Source organism: Somniosus microcephalus, chromosome 15 (genome assembly GCF_052327205.1).
Source record: "Somniosus microcephalus isolate GS21.2 chromosome 15, FLI_Smic_1.0, whole genome shotgun sequence".
In the NCBI taxonomy this organism is placed as follows: domain Eukaryota; kingdom Metazoa; phylum Chordata; class Chondrichthyes; order Squaliformes; family Somniosidae; genus Somniosus; species Somniosus microcephalus.
In genome coordinates this window covers 90,298,527-90,315,043 of record NC_141001.1, presented here as the reverse complement: position 1 = coordinate 90,315,043, position 16,517 = coordinate 90,298,527, and the positions used below count along the sequence as shown (strand labels likewise).

General features: G+C 40.8%; 1 protein-coding gene across 2 annotated transcripts in view; it reads left to right on the top strand.

Annotated features, from left to right (window-relative positions):
• Positions 1–16,517, top strand: part of lgr4 (leucine-rich repeat containing G protein-coupled receptor 4) — a 122,878-nt gene that overhangs the window by 94,607 nt on the left and 11,754 nt on the right. For both annotated transcript variants that reach the window (XM_086008117.1, XM_086008116.1), the window contains 6 exons: positions 526–597; positions 692–763; positions 3,830–3,901; positions 4,869–4,934; positions 15,539–15,610; positions 16,101–16,172. In XM_086008117.1, coding sequence (XP_085864243.1) covers positions 526–597; positions 692–763; positions 3,830–3,901; positions 4,869–4,934; positions 15,539–15,610; positions 16,101–16,172 — 426 coding nt within the window. The remainder of the gene's footprint in view (positions 1–525; positions 598–691; positions 764–3,829; positions 3,902–4,868; positions 4,935–15,538; positions 15,611–16,100; positions 16,173–16,517) is intronic.

The following is a 16,517-nucleotide window of genomic DNA, read 5'->3' as shown; positions in this document are numbered from 1 at the left end:
CAACAACTTGCATTTATATAGCGCCTTTAGCATAGTAAAATGTCCCAAGTACAGTTTCTAAAGCTTTCCACCACTGGGAGTTTCTTCGCTTCGTGTCTGGGTCGGTTGTAGACTGATAGAGATAGATTTCCATGACTCGTTAACAACTTCATTATCGTTGTATGATGCAACTACCAGGATGGTAGAAGGCGAATGAGGTGGACCACGTCTTTTTTCCATCTAAATTCCTATGTTCTTGTGTACTTAAAGACTGCCCTTAAACCTTAATGTAGGTTTGTCTGAAAGACTTGTTACCTAAAACATCAAATCAAAATGTTGAGTTCAAAACAGATCAAATTGCTGAGTTAAACAAAATTGTCAGTTTTACAGTTCATTTTACCTGTCAAACAAAAGCCAGAGAAATCTGATTGTCCAAATTTTGAAATGTAATCAGCTAGAAATTGGAGACTGTCAAATATTTGGCATTGTGTTTTGTTTTGACTTTAATGAGCTTATAACTGATCTGTGTTTTGGTTCTTGGTGCAGTGGTTTCCATAGTAACAACATTGCAGTAATTCCGGATAAAGCTTTCAGTGGGAACCCTTTGCTTCGGACTATGTAAGTAGAACTCTCCAATGAGGCTCTTAATATTTTTGTTTTTGTTTCATACTTGCCTCCTGGTAGGTTAGCTGACCAGTTTTTTATTTTTCAGACACCTGTATGATAACCCAATCTCTTCTGTGGGGATTTCTGCTTTTCAGAATCTGTCTGAACTCCAGTCTCTGTAAGTATAAGTTCTTGGACTTGTACAAAATGATGAATATGTAAATGTCAAGTTTTGACATTACTTATGAAAGGCCAGTGTCTTAATGGTGACTTGAACAAGGAGGAGGTTTTTACAAGTAAGAGAGGGGTGGAGAGTTTTAGATGAGGAATTCCAGAGAATAGAACTTGGGCAGCTTAACACTGTCTGCCAATGGTGTAACAAAGGAAAGGGGGATGTAATAGCCTGGAGTCAAAGGAATGGAGAATTTTGGTTAGAATATAAAGCTGTAGAAGATTCTGCAGGTAGGGTAGGACAAGGCCAAGCAGGGTTTCAAAGGCTATAATCAACATTTTCTGTTTCGGGTCACTTTATATAAAAAAAAAAAAAAAAATAATAATAATCTAAGCATTAGCCTGGACTCGAAGTACTTAACCATTGGAGCATCACAGCTCACCCTAATCTTAACCTCACCAGACATTCATGTAGTTAGGGGATGTTGCATAGCAAAGAGCAGTGGGGACCTCGGATGGTTTCTCCTGCAAACTCCAAATCTAGGGGTGCTGTGGACTCCTGTGCTGCTATTACCATCTCAAGTAAGATCAGCTAACTCAGCACAGTTTGAGGATTGAACGTGGGACATTTCTGGTCCTTGTGGCTCATCTGCTCACTCTATAAACCTGCTGAGCTAATAGTGACGCTCAACTTCTATTATTAAAAGATTGTTGGCAATGCACTTTAGGGCATATCTTCATGCTGTTTTGATCCCATTCACTTTTTTAAGTTAAAGCTTAGTAACTGTAAAGCAACACAAACTACTCCAAAATGTCCAAAACATAGACTGGGCTTTGGTTAAACTGTTGGAATGGTCAATATAGAAACTGGAAAAGTAAACGACAGAGGACAATTACAGCCTATATGTTCTGTTGTCAAAATTTAGATTATAAGCTTTTTATTTACCAAAATATAATCTGTGGGCAGTTATAAAATGCATGAAATATTTCCTTTAAACATTATCAAAATGCTGGTGAAATTGTTTATTTTTAATTTTTCACTGAACTAATTGACCGGTTCAGTATAATGCATTGAAGCTACATCAGAAATAACTGAATTATTGTGCTGTTGCCAATATCCTAAGTTCATCTGCTAATAAAGAATATTGCTAGCATGAGATGAAAAAGTGACTTAGTGGAAGAATAATTCTAGAACAGCAAAAGCAGTAATACATAACCTGTACAGTTTGTTCATTAAGCTGCAGTTACGAAATTGTGTCCAATTTTAGGCGTCGTATTTTATGAAAGATGTCGAGGCCACACACAGGGTTCAGAAGAAATTCACTAAGATGAGAGGCTTTAGAAGAAGAGAGACTAGTGAAACTGGGGCTCTGTTTCATTAAACAAAGCAGGGTTATGAGGTGATCTGCCAGAGGTGCTCAAAATTGAGGGGTTTTGTTAGTCATTGAGAAACTATTTCCACTGGTCAGTGAGTCGGTAACTGGGAGGAATGGTTTTAAGATCATCATCAAAAGAACAAAGGGAAATTTTAGGAGAATTTTTATGCAGGTGGGCTGTTGTGACATTCTTCTATTAAAGACTTTACGTAGGTGGATTGGGGGGAGAAAGAGAAACCAGATGTTCTGTTCTTAACAGTTAAATTTAAAGACGTTCCTACAGTATATGCAGTGGACTCTTGCTAAATAGCCCATAACCAGCATTGCACATGACAGGAACAGCAGATCTAACTGAGAAGAGAAATTGGACACCAATAATGATGCCGGGAAGTAATCCACATTACATGTGTGTGGAGTTGACTGTCATTTAATCTAGCATTGTGTGAAATGACACAATTTAGACGTTTGCACACAGATGATGAACTGTCATTGTTATTGATTTTAAAGAACAGAGAGCAGGAAAACTTTCTGCACACACAGGGTTGTGAGGCTGTGTAATTCGCAGCCAGATTGCTGATTGAAGCAGAGACCGTGTCAATATTTAAGAATAGGTTAGAAAGTTGGTTGAAGGAATAGGAGATACAAGGGATATGGGAACAGGGCAGGCATAGGGGATTTGGGACTACTGCTTACGTGGAGGATCAATACCAACACAGATTGGTTAGGCCAAACAGCCTGGTTCCTTGTTGTAATTTCTGTTTAATTCTATGTTACAGATGTAAGCAGAATCCAGAATTACTTTTAAAGGGGAAATGGGTATATATTTTTTTTTAATAAGGCATGAGGTATTACAGAGGAGTAGGACTAAGTGTATAGAGCTCTTTGAGAGCTAGCACAGGTATGAGACCAGATGGCCATCCTTTGTACTGTAAAATTTTATTTATAGGAAACCTAAGTGCACAGATAACTAATGTGAAGGCTTTATAGCATCAGTGAAAATTTAGATAAATTTTAATTTCCTCTATGAAATATAGACACAAAAATTTAAATTGTGAGAAATCTGACCAATTTGTAGCTGCCAGCTTATCTTAATCCTAAAACTGCCAACAAGTTCAGGGAAACTCCTGGACAAGTTTTATTTTATTTGTTCAGCTTGCACACTGATGCAGAAATGAGCAATATTACTGTACTATTTATAACTCCCTCAATGTGCGCATGTAATTTCCTGTAAGTACCGTAACAAAATTGTACTTTGACTTCACAAATATATGTACATGCTTCTGTCAATTTTTTTTAAAAACCTGATTTTTAAAATGCTTCACTTGCATTCTTGGATCTCCCTTTTACATCTATTCTGAGGGTGGAAATAATAACTTTTGAAAAAGATTTCCATTGACTTTTTTTTAACCATTCAATAAAAAGCATCAGTTCAAAAGATTGACATGATAGATTCAAAAATGTGACCAGTGCTGAAATGACATGCAGATGTACTTGTCACTGCTGAGTCCCCACACCCTGACATGGTATTCACAAGGGAGCTGTAAATTCAATTTAACAGTGATACTCAAATTATTCAAAAAGAACTCTAGGCTAAATTACCAACATTTTTTATTCTCTGAAAGCTTTTTTACTAAGTCTCCTAGATACAGTGAAACATTATATTAATGTATTTGCTTTGGTATATTTCTATGGTTCAGCACCTTGACAGGAACCAGAATAAGCAGAATCCCACCTGACTTATGCCAACAAATGAAGATGCTTAGATTTTTGTAAGTTTGGACTTCTATTATCACTTGAAAAGCTGTATAGTTGAACTAGTGTTTAATGTTAGTTTTTACTTTTTTCACATTTAATGCTAACTGTAATTCATAAATCATTAACAGGACTTGTAAATATTATGAGGGTTTGTGACAAAAGTTATGAAGGGCTTGAATGTCCAGCGTTACAGTTTTAGCCACGAAAGCCAAGATGGTCTAGTAATTGCTGTGGTTACAGAGCAAAGAGTGTTGAGGTTTCAGTTGAGTTTTCAGCCACACCCTTTGTCAAGGAGGAGCTGAGCCGCTTGGCACTTTAAGGCATGGGGTACTGTAAATGATACGGAATGTGATGCTGTGTACAACAAAATTGAAGGAGAATAAGTCACCACCCAGAACCGAGATGCTTCTCAACCTCCCAGTTTGGTGGTGATGTTATTTGAGCTAGCAAATTGATAAACCATCCACATTAGCAACTGTTCCCTGTTCAATAACTCGGGAACAAGTATGACATTTTATAATCTACTGTTTTACCTTTAAAATAAAATAAATTGATTAAACTTTTAGAAAGTATTTTTTAGAATTCTGGGGTAATTCCAGCATTTATAAATTGAGACAAAAGCTAAATACTCCGAATGCTGGAAATCTGAAATAAAAACAGAAAATGCTGGAAATACTCAACAAGCCAGGCAGCATCTGTGGAGAGAGAAACAGAGTTAACATTTCAGTTCTGATGAAAGGTCAACTTTGTTTCTCTCATCGCCGATGCTGCCTGACCTGCTGAGTATTTCCAGCATTTTCTGTTTTTATTTATAAATTGAGAACTTAATCCAAGTTTTCCTGAACTACTAAACAGAAGTTGGAATTTGCAGAAACATTCTGATATATTTTATTTTGAAATTGGATTTGATTTTCAATAATTGGGAAGGGATGTATGTAATTTTTAAAAACCTTTTCATTACAAAATGTGTGTTCATCACAGGGATTTGTCGTATAATCAGATAGAGGAGCTACCAAGTTTCCAGGGTTGTTCAGCATTAGAGGAAATGTAAGTTTACATTTTTAAAATTATCAATGCAAGTTCTTTCTTTAACTCTAAAAAGAACACGCAACTCCAAAAATCATTTTGCATTTGATCCTTTCAGCTACAAACCCATGACTGGTGACTAAAATATTATAAGGATTGTGGAGGAAAAATAATTAAGTTTACTGAACAATAACTAATGTTTGTTCGTCTTTGTTCTTGGGATATGTGTGTCAGTGGAAAAGTAGTATTTATTACCCATGCCTAATTTCCCTGAGGGCATTACGAGTCAATCAGATGTGGATGAGACCAGGTACGGTGACAAGTCACTTCTCTGAAGGATATTAGTGAACCAGTTTGGTTTTCACAGAAATACAGCCACTTTCATGGTCATTTTATCTGGAGCTAGCCCACAAAATACCAGATTTATTGAATTCAATTGCAGTTTGCCATGGTGGGATTTAAACTTAGAGTCATAGAGTAATACAGCACGGATAGAGGCCCTTCGGCCCATCGTGTCCGCGCCGGCCATCAAGCCCTGTCTAATCTAATCCCATATTCCAGCATTTGGCCCGTAGCCTTGTATGCTATGGCATTTCAAGTGCACATCCAAATGCTTCTTAAATGTTGTGAGGGTTTCTGCCTCCACAACCCTTTCAGGCAGTGAGTTCCAGACTCCAACCACCCTCTGGGTGAAAAAGTTCTTTCTCAAATCCCCTCTAAACCTCCCGCCCTTTACCTTGAATCTATGCCCCCTAGTTATTGACCCCTCTACTAAGGGAAAAAGCTCCTCAGCATCCATCCTATCTATGCCCCTCATAATTTTGTACACCTCAATCATGTCCCCCCTCAGCCTCCTCTGCTCCAAGGAAAACAAACCCAATCTGCCCAGTCTCTCTTCATAGCTGAAGCGCTCCAGCCCTGGTAACATCCTGGTGAACCTCCTCTGCACCCTCTCTAACGCGATCACATCCTTCCTGTAGTGTGGCGACCAGAACTGCACACAGTATTCCAGCTGTGGCCTAACCAGTGTTTTATACAGCTCCATCATAACCTCCTTGCTCTTGCCTTCATTAGCCGAGGCATTGAATATAAGTATCCCATATGCCTTTTTTACCACCTTATCCACCTGTTCCGCCGCCTTCAGGGATCTGTGTACTTGCACACCCAGATCCCTCTGACCCTCCATCTTGCCTAGGGTCTTTCCATTCATTGTGTATTCCTTTGCCTTGTTAGTCCCCCCCAAAGTGCATCACCTCGCACTTTTCCGGGTTAAATCCCATTTGCCACTGTTCCGCCCATCTGACCAACCCATCTATATCGTCCTGCAGACTGAGGCTACCCTCCTCGCTATTTACCACCCTACCAATTTTTGTATCATCCGCGAACTTACTGATCATACCCTTTACATTCATATCCAAGTCATTAATGTAGACCACAAACAGCAAGGGACCCAGCACCGATCCCTGTGGTACCCCACTGGCCACAGGCTTCCAGTCACAAAAACAACCTTCGACCATCACCCTCTGCCTTCTGCCACTAAGCCAGTTTTGTATCCAATGTGCCAAGGCACCCTGGATTCCATGGGCTCTTACCTTCTTGACCAGTCTCCTGTGCGGGACTTTATCGAAGGCCTTACTGAAATCCATGTATACCACATCCACTGCGTTACCCTCATCCACACACCTAGTCACCCCCTCAAAAAATTCAATCAAATTAGTCAGACATGATCTTCCCTTGACAAAGCCATGTTGACTATCCCTGATTAATCCTTGCCTCTAGTTTGCTGGTACAGTACCACAACCAGTAGGTTACTATACCCACAAACCCTGATATTACTTAAGGTATTAAAAAAAAAAAAAAAAAAAATTAATAGCTTCTTTATCCCTTTGGAGGATACTGTTAAATTTTTATTTTTGGATTATTAAGTAATCAACGCTTCAATATGTGTCCTCATTTTGGAACAGTGAGTCTCGTAGATGCTGCCCAGGCAGTGTCGTCAAACTGAAACATAGAAACATAGAAGATAGGAGCAGGAGTAGGCCATTTGGCCCCTCGAGCCTGCTCCGCCATTCAATGAGATTATGGCTGATCATCCAAATTCAGCACCCTGTCCCTGCCTTCTCTCCATATCCCTTGATCTCTTTAGCCTTAAGAAATATATCTAACTCCTTCTTGAATATATTTAATGAATTGGCCTCTACTGCCTTCTGTGGTAGAGAATTCCACAGATTTACAACTCTCTGGGTGAAGAAATTCCTCCTCATCTCTGTCCTAAATGGCTTACCCCTTATCCTTAGACTGTGACCCCTGGTTCTGGACTCCCTGGCCATCGGGAACATCCTTCCTGCATCTAGTCTGTCTAGTCCTGTTAGAATTTTATAAGTTTCAATGAGATCCTCTCTCATTCTTCTAAACTCCAGTGAGTATAAGCCCAATCGACCCAATCTCTCCTCATACGTCATTCCTGCCATTCCAGGTATCGGCTTGGTGAATCTTCGCTGCACTCCCTCCATGGCAAGAACATCCTTCCTCAGATGAGGCGACCAAAATTGCACACAATACTCAAGGTGTGGTCTCACCAAGGCCCTGTACAACTGCAGCAAGACATCCTTGTTCCTGCACTCAAACCCTCTCGCTACGAAGGCCAACATACCATTTGCCTTCTTAACCGCCTGCTGCACCTGCATGCTTACCTTCAGCGACTGGTGCACAAGGACATCCAGGTCTCGTTGCACTTCCCCTTCTCCCAATCTATTGCCATTCAGATAATCTGCCTTTCTGTTTTTGACACCAAAGTGGATAACCTCGCATTTATCCACATTATATTGCATCTGCCATGCTTCTGCCCAATCATTCAACCTGTCCAAATCATACTGGAGTTTCTCGGCATCCTCTTCACAGCACACACGCCCACCCAGCTTTGTGTCGTCTGCAAACCTGGAGATATTACATCTAGTTCCATCGTCTAGATCATCATTAATATATATTGTGAATAGCTGGGGTCCTAGGACCGATCCCTGCGGTACCCCACTAGTCACTGCCTGCCACTCGGTAAAAGACCCGTTTATTCCAACTCTTTGCTTTCTGTCTGCCAACCAGTTCTCTATCCAAGTCAATACCTTGCCCCCAATCCCATGTGCCTTAACTTTACACGCTAATCTCTTATGCGGGACCTTATCGAAAGCCTTCTGAAAGTCCAAATACACCACATCTACTGGTTCTCCCTTATCTATTTTACCAGTTACATCCTCAAAAAATTCCAGTAGATTAGTCAAGCATGATTTACCTTTTGTAAATCCATGTTGACTTTGTCCGATCCTGTCACTGTTTTCCAAGTGCTCTGCTATTACATCTTTTATAATAGACTCTAGCATTTTCCCCAATACCGATGTCCGGCTTACCGATCTATAATTCCCCGTTTTCTCTCTACCACCATTTTTGAATAGTGAGGTAACATTAGCTACCCTCCAATCCATGGGAAGTGTTCCAGAGTATATCGAATTTTGGAAGATGACCAGCAATGCATCTACTATTTCTAGGGCCACTTCCTTAAGTACCCTAGGATGTAGATTATCAGGCCCTGGGGATTTATCAGCCTTCAATCCCGTCAATTTCCCTAACACCATTTCCCTACAAATACTGATTTCATTCATTTCCTCGTTCTCATTGGACCCTATGTTCCCTGACATCTCTGGGAGGTTATTTGTGTCCTCCTTTGTGAAGACAGAACCAAAGTATGTATTTAATTGGTCTGCCATTTCTTTGTTCCCCATTATAAATTCCCCTGATTCTGACTGCAAGGGACCTACGCTTGACTTCAATCGTTTTCTCTTCACATATCTATAAAAGCTTTTGAAGTTGTCTGTGTGCATTCAAAATGTTGAACTTGAAGTAGTAGGATTTTCTGATTTGTTTCTCATATCCAAAATGGATACCCTCCCATTTCCTCACATTGAACTCCATCTGCCATAGTTTTGCCCACTCACTTAGTCTGTCCACATCTCTTTGTAACTTCTTGCTTCCATCTATACAACTTACAATGCGTACAGTGAATCTCCCTTTAATATATATTGTATCATGTCTGCAATCATGTTTAATGGCATTTAGTGAGTTAATACATTAAAAGGATTGATAGAAACTGAGAGAAAGCAGGAGAGAAATTAAGAGAAAAATGCAAGTTTTAGAATAACAAAATTATTGAGAGGATACCAAAGTATATGAAGTATTGAGAGAGCGAAGGGGGAAAAACATTAAAAGAACAGGGCAGAATTTTTAGGTTAGCAGCTTTTCTTCTTCTCCCTTTTCCTCCCCGTACGTCCCTCCAGGTAGAGCATACAGGAAAGTATTGAAACTTGAGAGTTTTGATGTGTATTAATGGGGAAAATTTGCCTGGGCAAAATGCAATTTACAGAAAAGTTGATTTACACTTTTGTTCTCTCTCCTGGAGAGTTCTTTGTTTTAGTGATTTTGTTTCTTTAGCATGTGCGCTGTACAGCAGAAGACAGTTTTTGATATTTCATTTGGTTGCACAGGCAGAAAATGTTGCGGGCCATCCACCACTGTCCCATCAGCCTCTGATCATTGGCAGCATGCATTTTTGATTTTGGTGGGAAGTTTCAGTAGCCACGTAGGGAAGACTGCAGGGGAAAAAATTCCCCCTTGAACTCTGCAGCTTTTGACATGGTTGATCATACAGGAAACTCTGTGCTATCCGGCACCGACGGGACCGAGCTGTTGCCGTCCCATCAAAACTGCCGGACAAACCAGCACTAATGTTGAAACATATGGAGATTTTGAGCTCCGTATCTGGCAACAAACCCTGTTGCTTAGCAACAGCTTCTAAACAGTCAGCCGTACTTTGCAAGCGTCTCTGTAGCTTAGCAACAGCTTCAGCGAGACCTTGCAGAGCCTGACTGGTGGAAAAAAAAGCAACGAAAAGAAAAAAAACCTAACAAAACGGCTCCTGATTTTTGCCGGTGGCTCGAGCATTCCGGACAGTTAACCTCCGGATAAACCAAAGTTTCCTGTACTATCCTCCTCCATTGTCCAGATTATCGGGCTGCCCTCACTTGCTTCCACTCTTACCTATCTATTTGCAGTCGGAGCACCTATCTAGCAATGGCTTCTCTTCTCAGCCCTCTCTCCACCTCCACCCCCCCCCCCCCCCCATAGTCATTTCATGAGGCCCTCCTCTTCCTCATTTGCATGGTGCCTCTTGGCAATATCATCTGCAGACATGGGATCAATTTCCACATGTATGCTGACGACTTCAAGCTCTACATTTCACTTCTGATCCTTCCACTGCGTCTGTGCTGTCAGACTGCTTGTCTAAAATCCAGTGCTAGATGAGCTGTATTTTGCTGAGCTGCTCACTGAGGCGACTGAAGCCATTGTCTTTAGCTCTGCCACAAGCTCCATATCCTTACCAATGACTCCAGCCCACTCCCTGGCTACTGCCTGAGGCATGACTGGACTGTTTACGGCCTCCGCATCCTGTGCGACCCGGAGCTGAGTTTCTACTCTCCTATTCTCTCCTCCACAAAGACTGGCTACTTCTACTTACGTAACGTAACCTACCTCTGCCACTGAAACCCTCATCGATGCCAGGCTGGATTAATGCTTCTGGCCAACTTCCCATCCTCCAGCACCTGTAAACTTCAGCTCATCCAAAACTCTGCTGTCTATATCTTATTCTGCACCAAGTCCTATTCACCATCACCTGGTCCTCACTGACCTATGTTGGCTTCTAGTGCTTCAATGCCTAAAATTTAAGATTTCCTTCCTTGTCTTTAAATTTCTCCATGGCCTCACCACTTTCATATCACTGATCTCCTCCTCCAGCCTACTCCCTCCCAAACGCTCCATTCCTCTGACTCTGGCCTCTTGTGCCTTCCTTCTCACTTCACCCCTGCCTTCAGTTGCCTGAATTCCCTCCTTTAACTCCTCTGCCTTTACATTTCTCACTCCTCCTTTAAGACACTCCCTAAAACCCACCACTCTGGCCAAGATTTTGGTTACCCCTCTGAATCTTTTAATCTTTGTGTGCCCATTTTTTTTTCTTATTCCTCTGTGAAGGATCTTGACACTTTGGCCAAGATTTTATTAATGGAGGCGGGTTGGGTGCGGCTCAGGTGGTTTCCGGCTTCCAGTCCCGCCCCAAGCTGCATCCGGTCCACAGACGTGATTTTGCCTTGATTGACCTTGTTAAGCCCGCCCTGCGGGCTTGCCGGCCAATTAACAGGAAGCTGGTCATCTGACATAATTTGATGACGTGTAATCTGCCGGTTTTCTTAAAGGGATCACGCACAATTTTATTTTGACAGTTGATCTCTCAGTGTTTGACAGCAGTAAGGTGCTGCAGACACTGACGATCACTGCACAAAGGTGACCTCTTGCACCCAGGCTCTCCAATGACTTCCTCCATAGGCTGGAATAGATTGCAGCTGCAGGTGAGGTGACAGAAACGATCTGTCACTGGTGAGAGAGGTTCTCCCAATGAGGTGGCACTGGACATGGATTTAAAAATTTGTAACCTAAAGAAATGTGTAAATATATAAAAAATGTAGTACCCAACATTTTCCTTCCGCTGAGACTCACCATGTGCAACATTGGATCCTTCACACCACTTCTGCAGCTGTCATCAATCCAGAAATATTGCAGCAGACACGCCACACTACCTGGTGTGGTGGCTGGACGTCGGGAAACCCGAGCCAGAAGTGGCAAAATCCAAAAATAGGCTGACAACTACTGGCGATTACCTGTTAATAGGCAGATAATTGCCTTAAAGGTGTCTGGTCCATTCACAAATCGGGGACTCGACACATGGGAAAGTTGTTTGGCGGTGGGTTTCCTACCCACTGTCAATCTTTGCTATTTTGACAGCGGACCCGCCTCCAAACCTGCACTCTGAGCACCGGCAAAATCCAGCCCTTTGTTTTACATCAAAGGCACTAGATAAATACAAGTTTGTTCATTTGTGGCAAATAGGTAGGAAGGCAGCAGTACTACGTGTTGAAATACAGTACCCATCACTTAGTGTCCACGTTTAAAATGGGCAGTCACTTATGTAGGCCAAAAAGCGATAACCATTATGCATTTGTATTAAAGTCAATTTCTAAGATATAGCGTCTTAAATGCTCTGTTTATTTCAGGCAGAAACAGCTGTGTTTACTCACATTCACACCTCATTGCGCTGAATACAAGAACAAATTTAAGTAAATAGCACCTCGTTAAGGTGCAATTAATGTACCCCCAGGAGGGGAGATTTTATTTCTGTGCAAGTTTCGCTGATGCAGGCTAGCACTTCGCACCGGACGGGCAGCTGCTGCCGATCATCTCGGTTTTGGATGATCATGTTCTGTTGACCCCCAGCAGCATTATGAAGAATCCTGCGCACCATTTCCTTGGTTGTATTTCCTCCGATGAACCCACTAGCGTGGACAAAGCTGGGATCCTGCTGAGAGCTTTTTGTTTTTTCTCCAGCATTCCTCCAGCAGTGATGGGCTGTTCTGGAAGATGCCGACTCCCTGCGGCACGCACTGGACCCACCACTGAATGCGCTGGTCCGCGTATAACAGATTTATTGAGCAGGAATTTGCGGTGGGTAATAACAGCGAACTAACAGAGTTTGCCGTTGTTACCCCTTTGAAACTGACTGCAACTTCAGGATGTAGTGCACGCGCATCTAACTGCGGAAATCCTGAAGTTGCAGTCAGTCATTTACTGCTCCGACACTGACTGTGCTGTAGCTAGCAATCAGTGTAATCGGAAACTTGGGCTTTTCCGCGGTAATATCGCTGTTAAATACCCCGTTAAATGTTGGGCCTTGTTGGATTCGGTGTAATTGGGGTTTTAACAGCGTATTGACTGCTAAACAAACATTATGGCCCTGAAAAACTTAATTTTAATTTTGTGGAGTGTCAAATTTCTCCATTATGATTACAATTTTTGAGAAACTTTAAAAAAAACGAATGTTCACGATATTTCAGGTTCTATCTTATCCCCATGAGAGCCCCAATTTTTGTTTTGCTTTCTGTAGCATTTTTAAAAAGTCGGAATAAAAGCAGGTTCTCATTTCCTGCTTCCCTGTTGGTGAGAATTCTGCAATGTGATTGGCTGCGTAGAGAGCTTGTTGACGTCACAGCAGATTGCGCTAGGGAATCCTAATACTGTACTGAAATCAATTGCATGTCGAAAAAGGCAAACTTCTCGCCACAGGGATCACGAGATTTCTGTGGGCAGCTTTCTTCGGGGCCGGCGGTGAACACCTTTGCTTCGCCACTGACCGCAAATTCCGGGCCGCTAGTGGGTTGCTCTATGTTCAGCTCCTTCTCCAGGTTGAAGAGATGATCCTTCCAAGGGTAGTCTCCCTATACCAGAACCACAATCTCCCCACTGGGATCCTCCTTAAACCAGTTTCGAATTGCATCCTCCACCAGGGCACAAGCCGGGATCCAGGATTTGTGGTAAAATTCCAGCCTGTCGAGAAACTCCGAGCCGACCCTTTTTGGAGCCTTGGTGAATCTGGCCTCTATCTTGATATTTGATATTCGATATTCATGGGCGGGTTCAGGTGCGTGACGCGAGCACTCAGGTTCGTGGTCATAGAGTTATCCGGACACTCCCTTGTACTGCGATATACCGTTGAAGATTTCCACTGCAAGGTTTTCGTAACGGTTGGGAGTGATGGGGCATCTGAATCAAGGAGAATGTAGAGTCTAGGTACACAAGTCATTGAGTAACAGCACTGTAAATGTACACAATGCGGGCAGTGGTGAGATGGAGGACAAAGATTCCCTCCATGCTTTAAAAAAAAATGTTGGTTACAGCGTTGACCTCCATGCGCCCGCTATAAGTGGTGGGGGCTGTACTTGATGGATTAACGATGTAGTGAAACCTGTAGCGACCACTTAACGTCAGTTCCAACCACCAATTAGGAGCTCAGACGTGAAGCTGCATTACAACACATCCTTTAGTTGTTCCCTGTGATGGATTGGACTAGAATATTTTTATGTATAAATTTATAAACTTTATGAATAGACATATAATATGCTTTTTGGCATTCAGCTGTGTAGGTTACCTCCTGGTTTGTGTGACTAATTGTGTTTTGTTGTGGTTTCTAGCTTATGTGTTGACTTTTCGGAGAGATTAAGAAATGTTATTGGCTTACAAAGATCTGCTGGTTTCAGCTTTCAGTCAGGTTCCACTTTTTAAGCAGGTGTAAGGATTGTATACAAAGAGGATAAATGCCAGTGGGAATGTTGAGTGATTTTTTTTTTTAAATAGTACCACATGCCCCAGAGCTGGGCTGGCTTGCTTTGCTAGTGGATATGTGTTTATATTAACGTAACAATGAGGTTAATGTGGGGATGTAATGGATATTGTCTTATCAAGGGACTTGAATCATTACACACTTTGTAGTCTACTTAAAAGTTGTGGTTGGTTCCCACAGGATCTAGGCATATTGTATGTGTTTACAGTTTCTTGCAGGTATCATCAATCCTTATTTGTACAGGTTTTTCTGAGCTTTTCTTGGGGAGGGAGAAGAGATAAAATGGTTACCTCCTCTGCTAAGATAGCTTTACTCATTGGTATAGGTTAGTAGAACTGCCACTGCTATTAAGCCCTTTCGCTGAAATTGTAGGCAAGCTGAGAAATATACAATCATCCAGCTCTGCAACAACACTTCTATTCAGTACATCCATTTACAAAAAGCAAAGTGAATTCTCTTCTGCTTCTTTACTGTTTGTTAACCATTCAAAACACAAATTCTGGGAAGCACGAGTAAAGTTAATACCATGAAGTGGTGTACCATGCAGGTTCCTCCTGTAACTAGCATGGTGGTGGCCTTGCATTCATGTGCTGTCTTGTCTGAAAAGCCAGAGCCTATATCAAAGGGGATACAACAGTGACTGAAATATATTTATGCTGTGCTGCTGAGAGTTTAGTCTATAGAGGTATATTGCTTTTGAAAGAAGTGTGTTTTTGCTCTGAATAAGATTCGTGGGACTTGGATTGATTAACAGCAGGTGTTGGTGAACCATATCTACAGCTTAAAAAAATCAGCATATTGAGGCTTTTTAGTAAAGCAGGACTTAAGCATGCAACCACAGAGATATGAAGAAAATCTATTTGTCACATTATATGCTGGTTAGCTGATTCAGATTTTACATAACTTGAAGATGTCTATTTTAAGCATCGATATTCTTTATCCTTATAGTTTACAAATGCATATGACCACGATCACCTTAGTTTTCCCAAATAAGTGTCATAAACCAGTTTACCATAGCTTTTTTTCTTAAACTGCTGTGATGGTGGTTATGTAAGTGGTTTTATTTATATTGGCCATGTGCTAATTATTGCCTTGATAAACTACTACAATAAACAATATTTAATATCAATTATAAAGAACTGATCAGTTGGCAAGATGTCCCTTCAAGTTTCCCCCACCTGTAATTTGTATTAATCCATTGTTGTGACCTGTTGGATATAATCACAAAACTAAATCTATTCCATTTTTTTAAAGCAAATGTATTGTCAGAACAAGTTTTTCCATTACATTTTTAACCAAATGCTTTTTAAAAAAAAAAAAAAAAAAAAAAAAAAAAAATTAATTATCTTCACAGTTCCTTAAAGCACAATGAAATCAGAGAGATCAAAACAGACACGTTCCAGGGACTGGTGTCTCTGCATTTGCTGTGAGTACACGTTTTCTGTTTTCCCCAGTTACTCAGTTCATTTTGTCAAAGCCTGACCCAGATTTTCATTCATCATGTGTGACAGATTAAACACCTTATTGTAAGCATAGCTGTAGAATTCTCCTGAGATGTCTAACACCGATCATTCTGTCTTTCTTGATTGAACTTTAATTTGTGCAAGTGGGGAAGTCTTACTTGAAATACTAGACAGAAATGTTGTCTTAAAGGTATTTTCTAATCAAGCAACGTATGCTATGTATACATAGGAAAATTATTCTGGCAGTGGAATCTTATAAAGTTGTATTTCTGGGATTTTAATAACAGTAATTACTGAAAGTAACTTGAGTTACAATTGTAGGGGTGGTAGGGGAACGTGCCATAATTGTCATTGACTTGTAAAAGTAATAACTTACTGTTAGATTTAATAAAATCATAGTGCAGTCCAGTTTTGAAATAATACACACAATCTTTTCCCCCATTTCCTTTATAGTGACCTGAGTAAAAACCAGATTTCTACAATTCACAAGAATGCATTAATTTCTTTGACTGAACTGACTAACTTGTAAGTGACTCGGATTGTTTCAAGCACTTCATTCATGTTGATTTTGCATTATGATCATTAGGTTAAAATATTCAATTTTGTCCTAAATAACTGGGATATCACTAGTTATACTTTTACTTTTAACCTTCGCTTGCTAACTCATGAGTTTGAAAATCATCTCTAATTGGTGAAAGAGTTTTTCTGTATGTAACATCTAATATGCTAATCAACGCACTGTAATTTTAGCTTAAACTGTCTTTTTAATATGTTTTATAAATTGAAATTTGATTGTCAGTTTATGCAGAGCAGCACATGCCAGGTTTATCAGCTAGAATGCACTAGTTCGCATGTTTGTTTTCTTTTCAG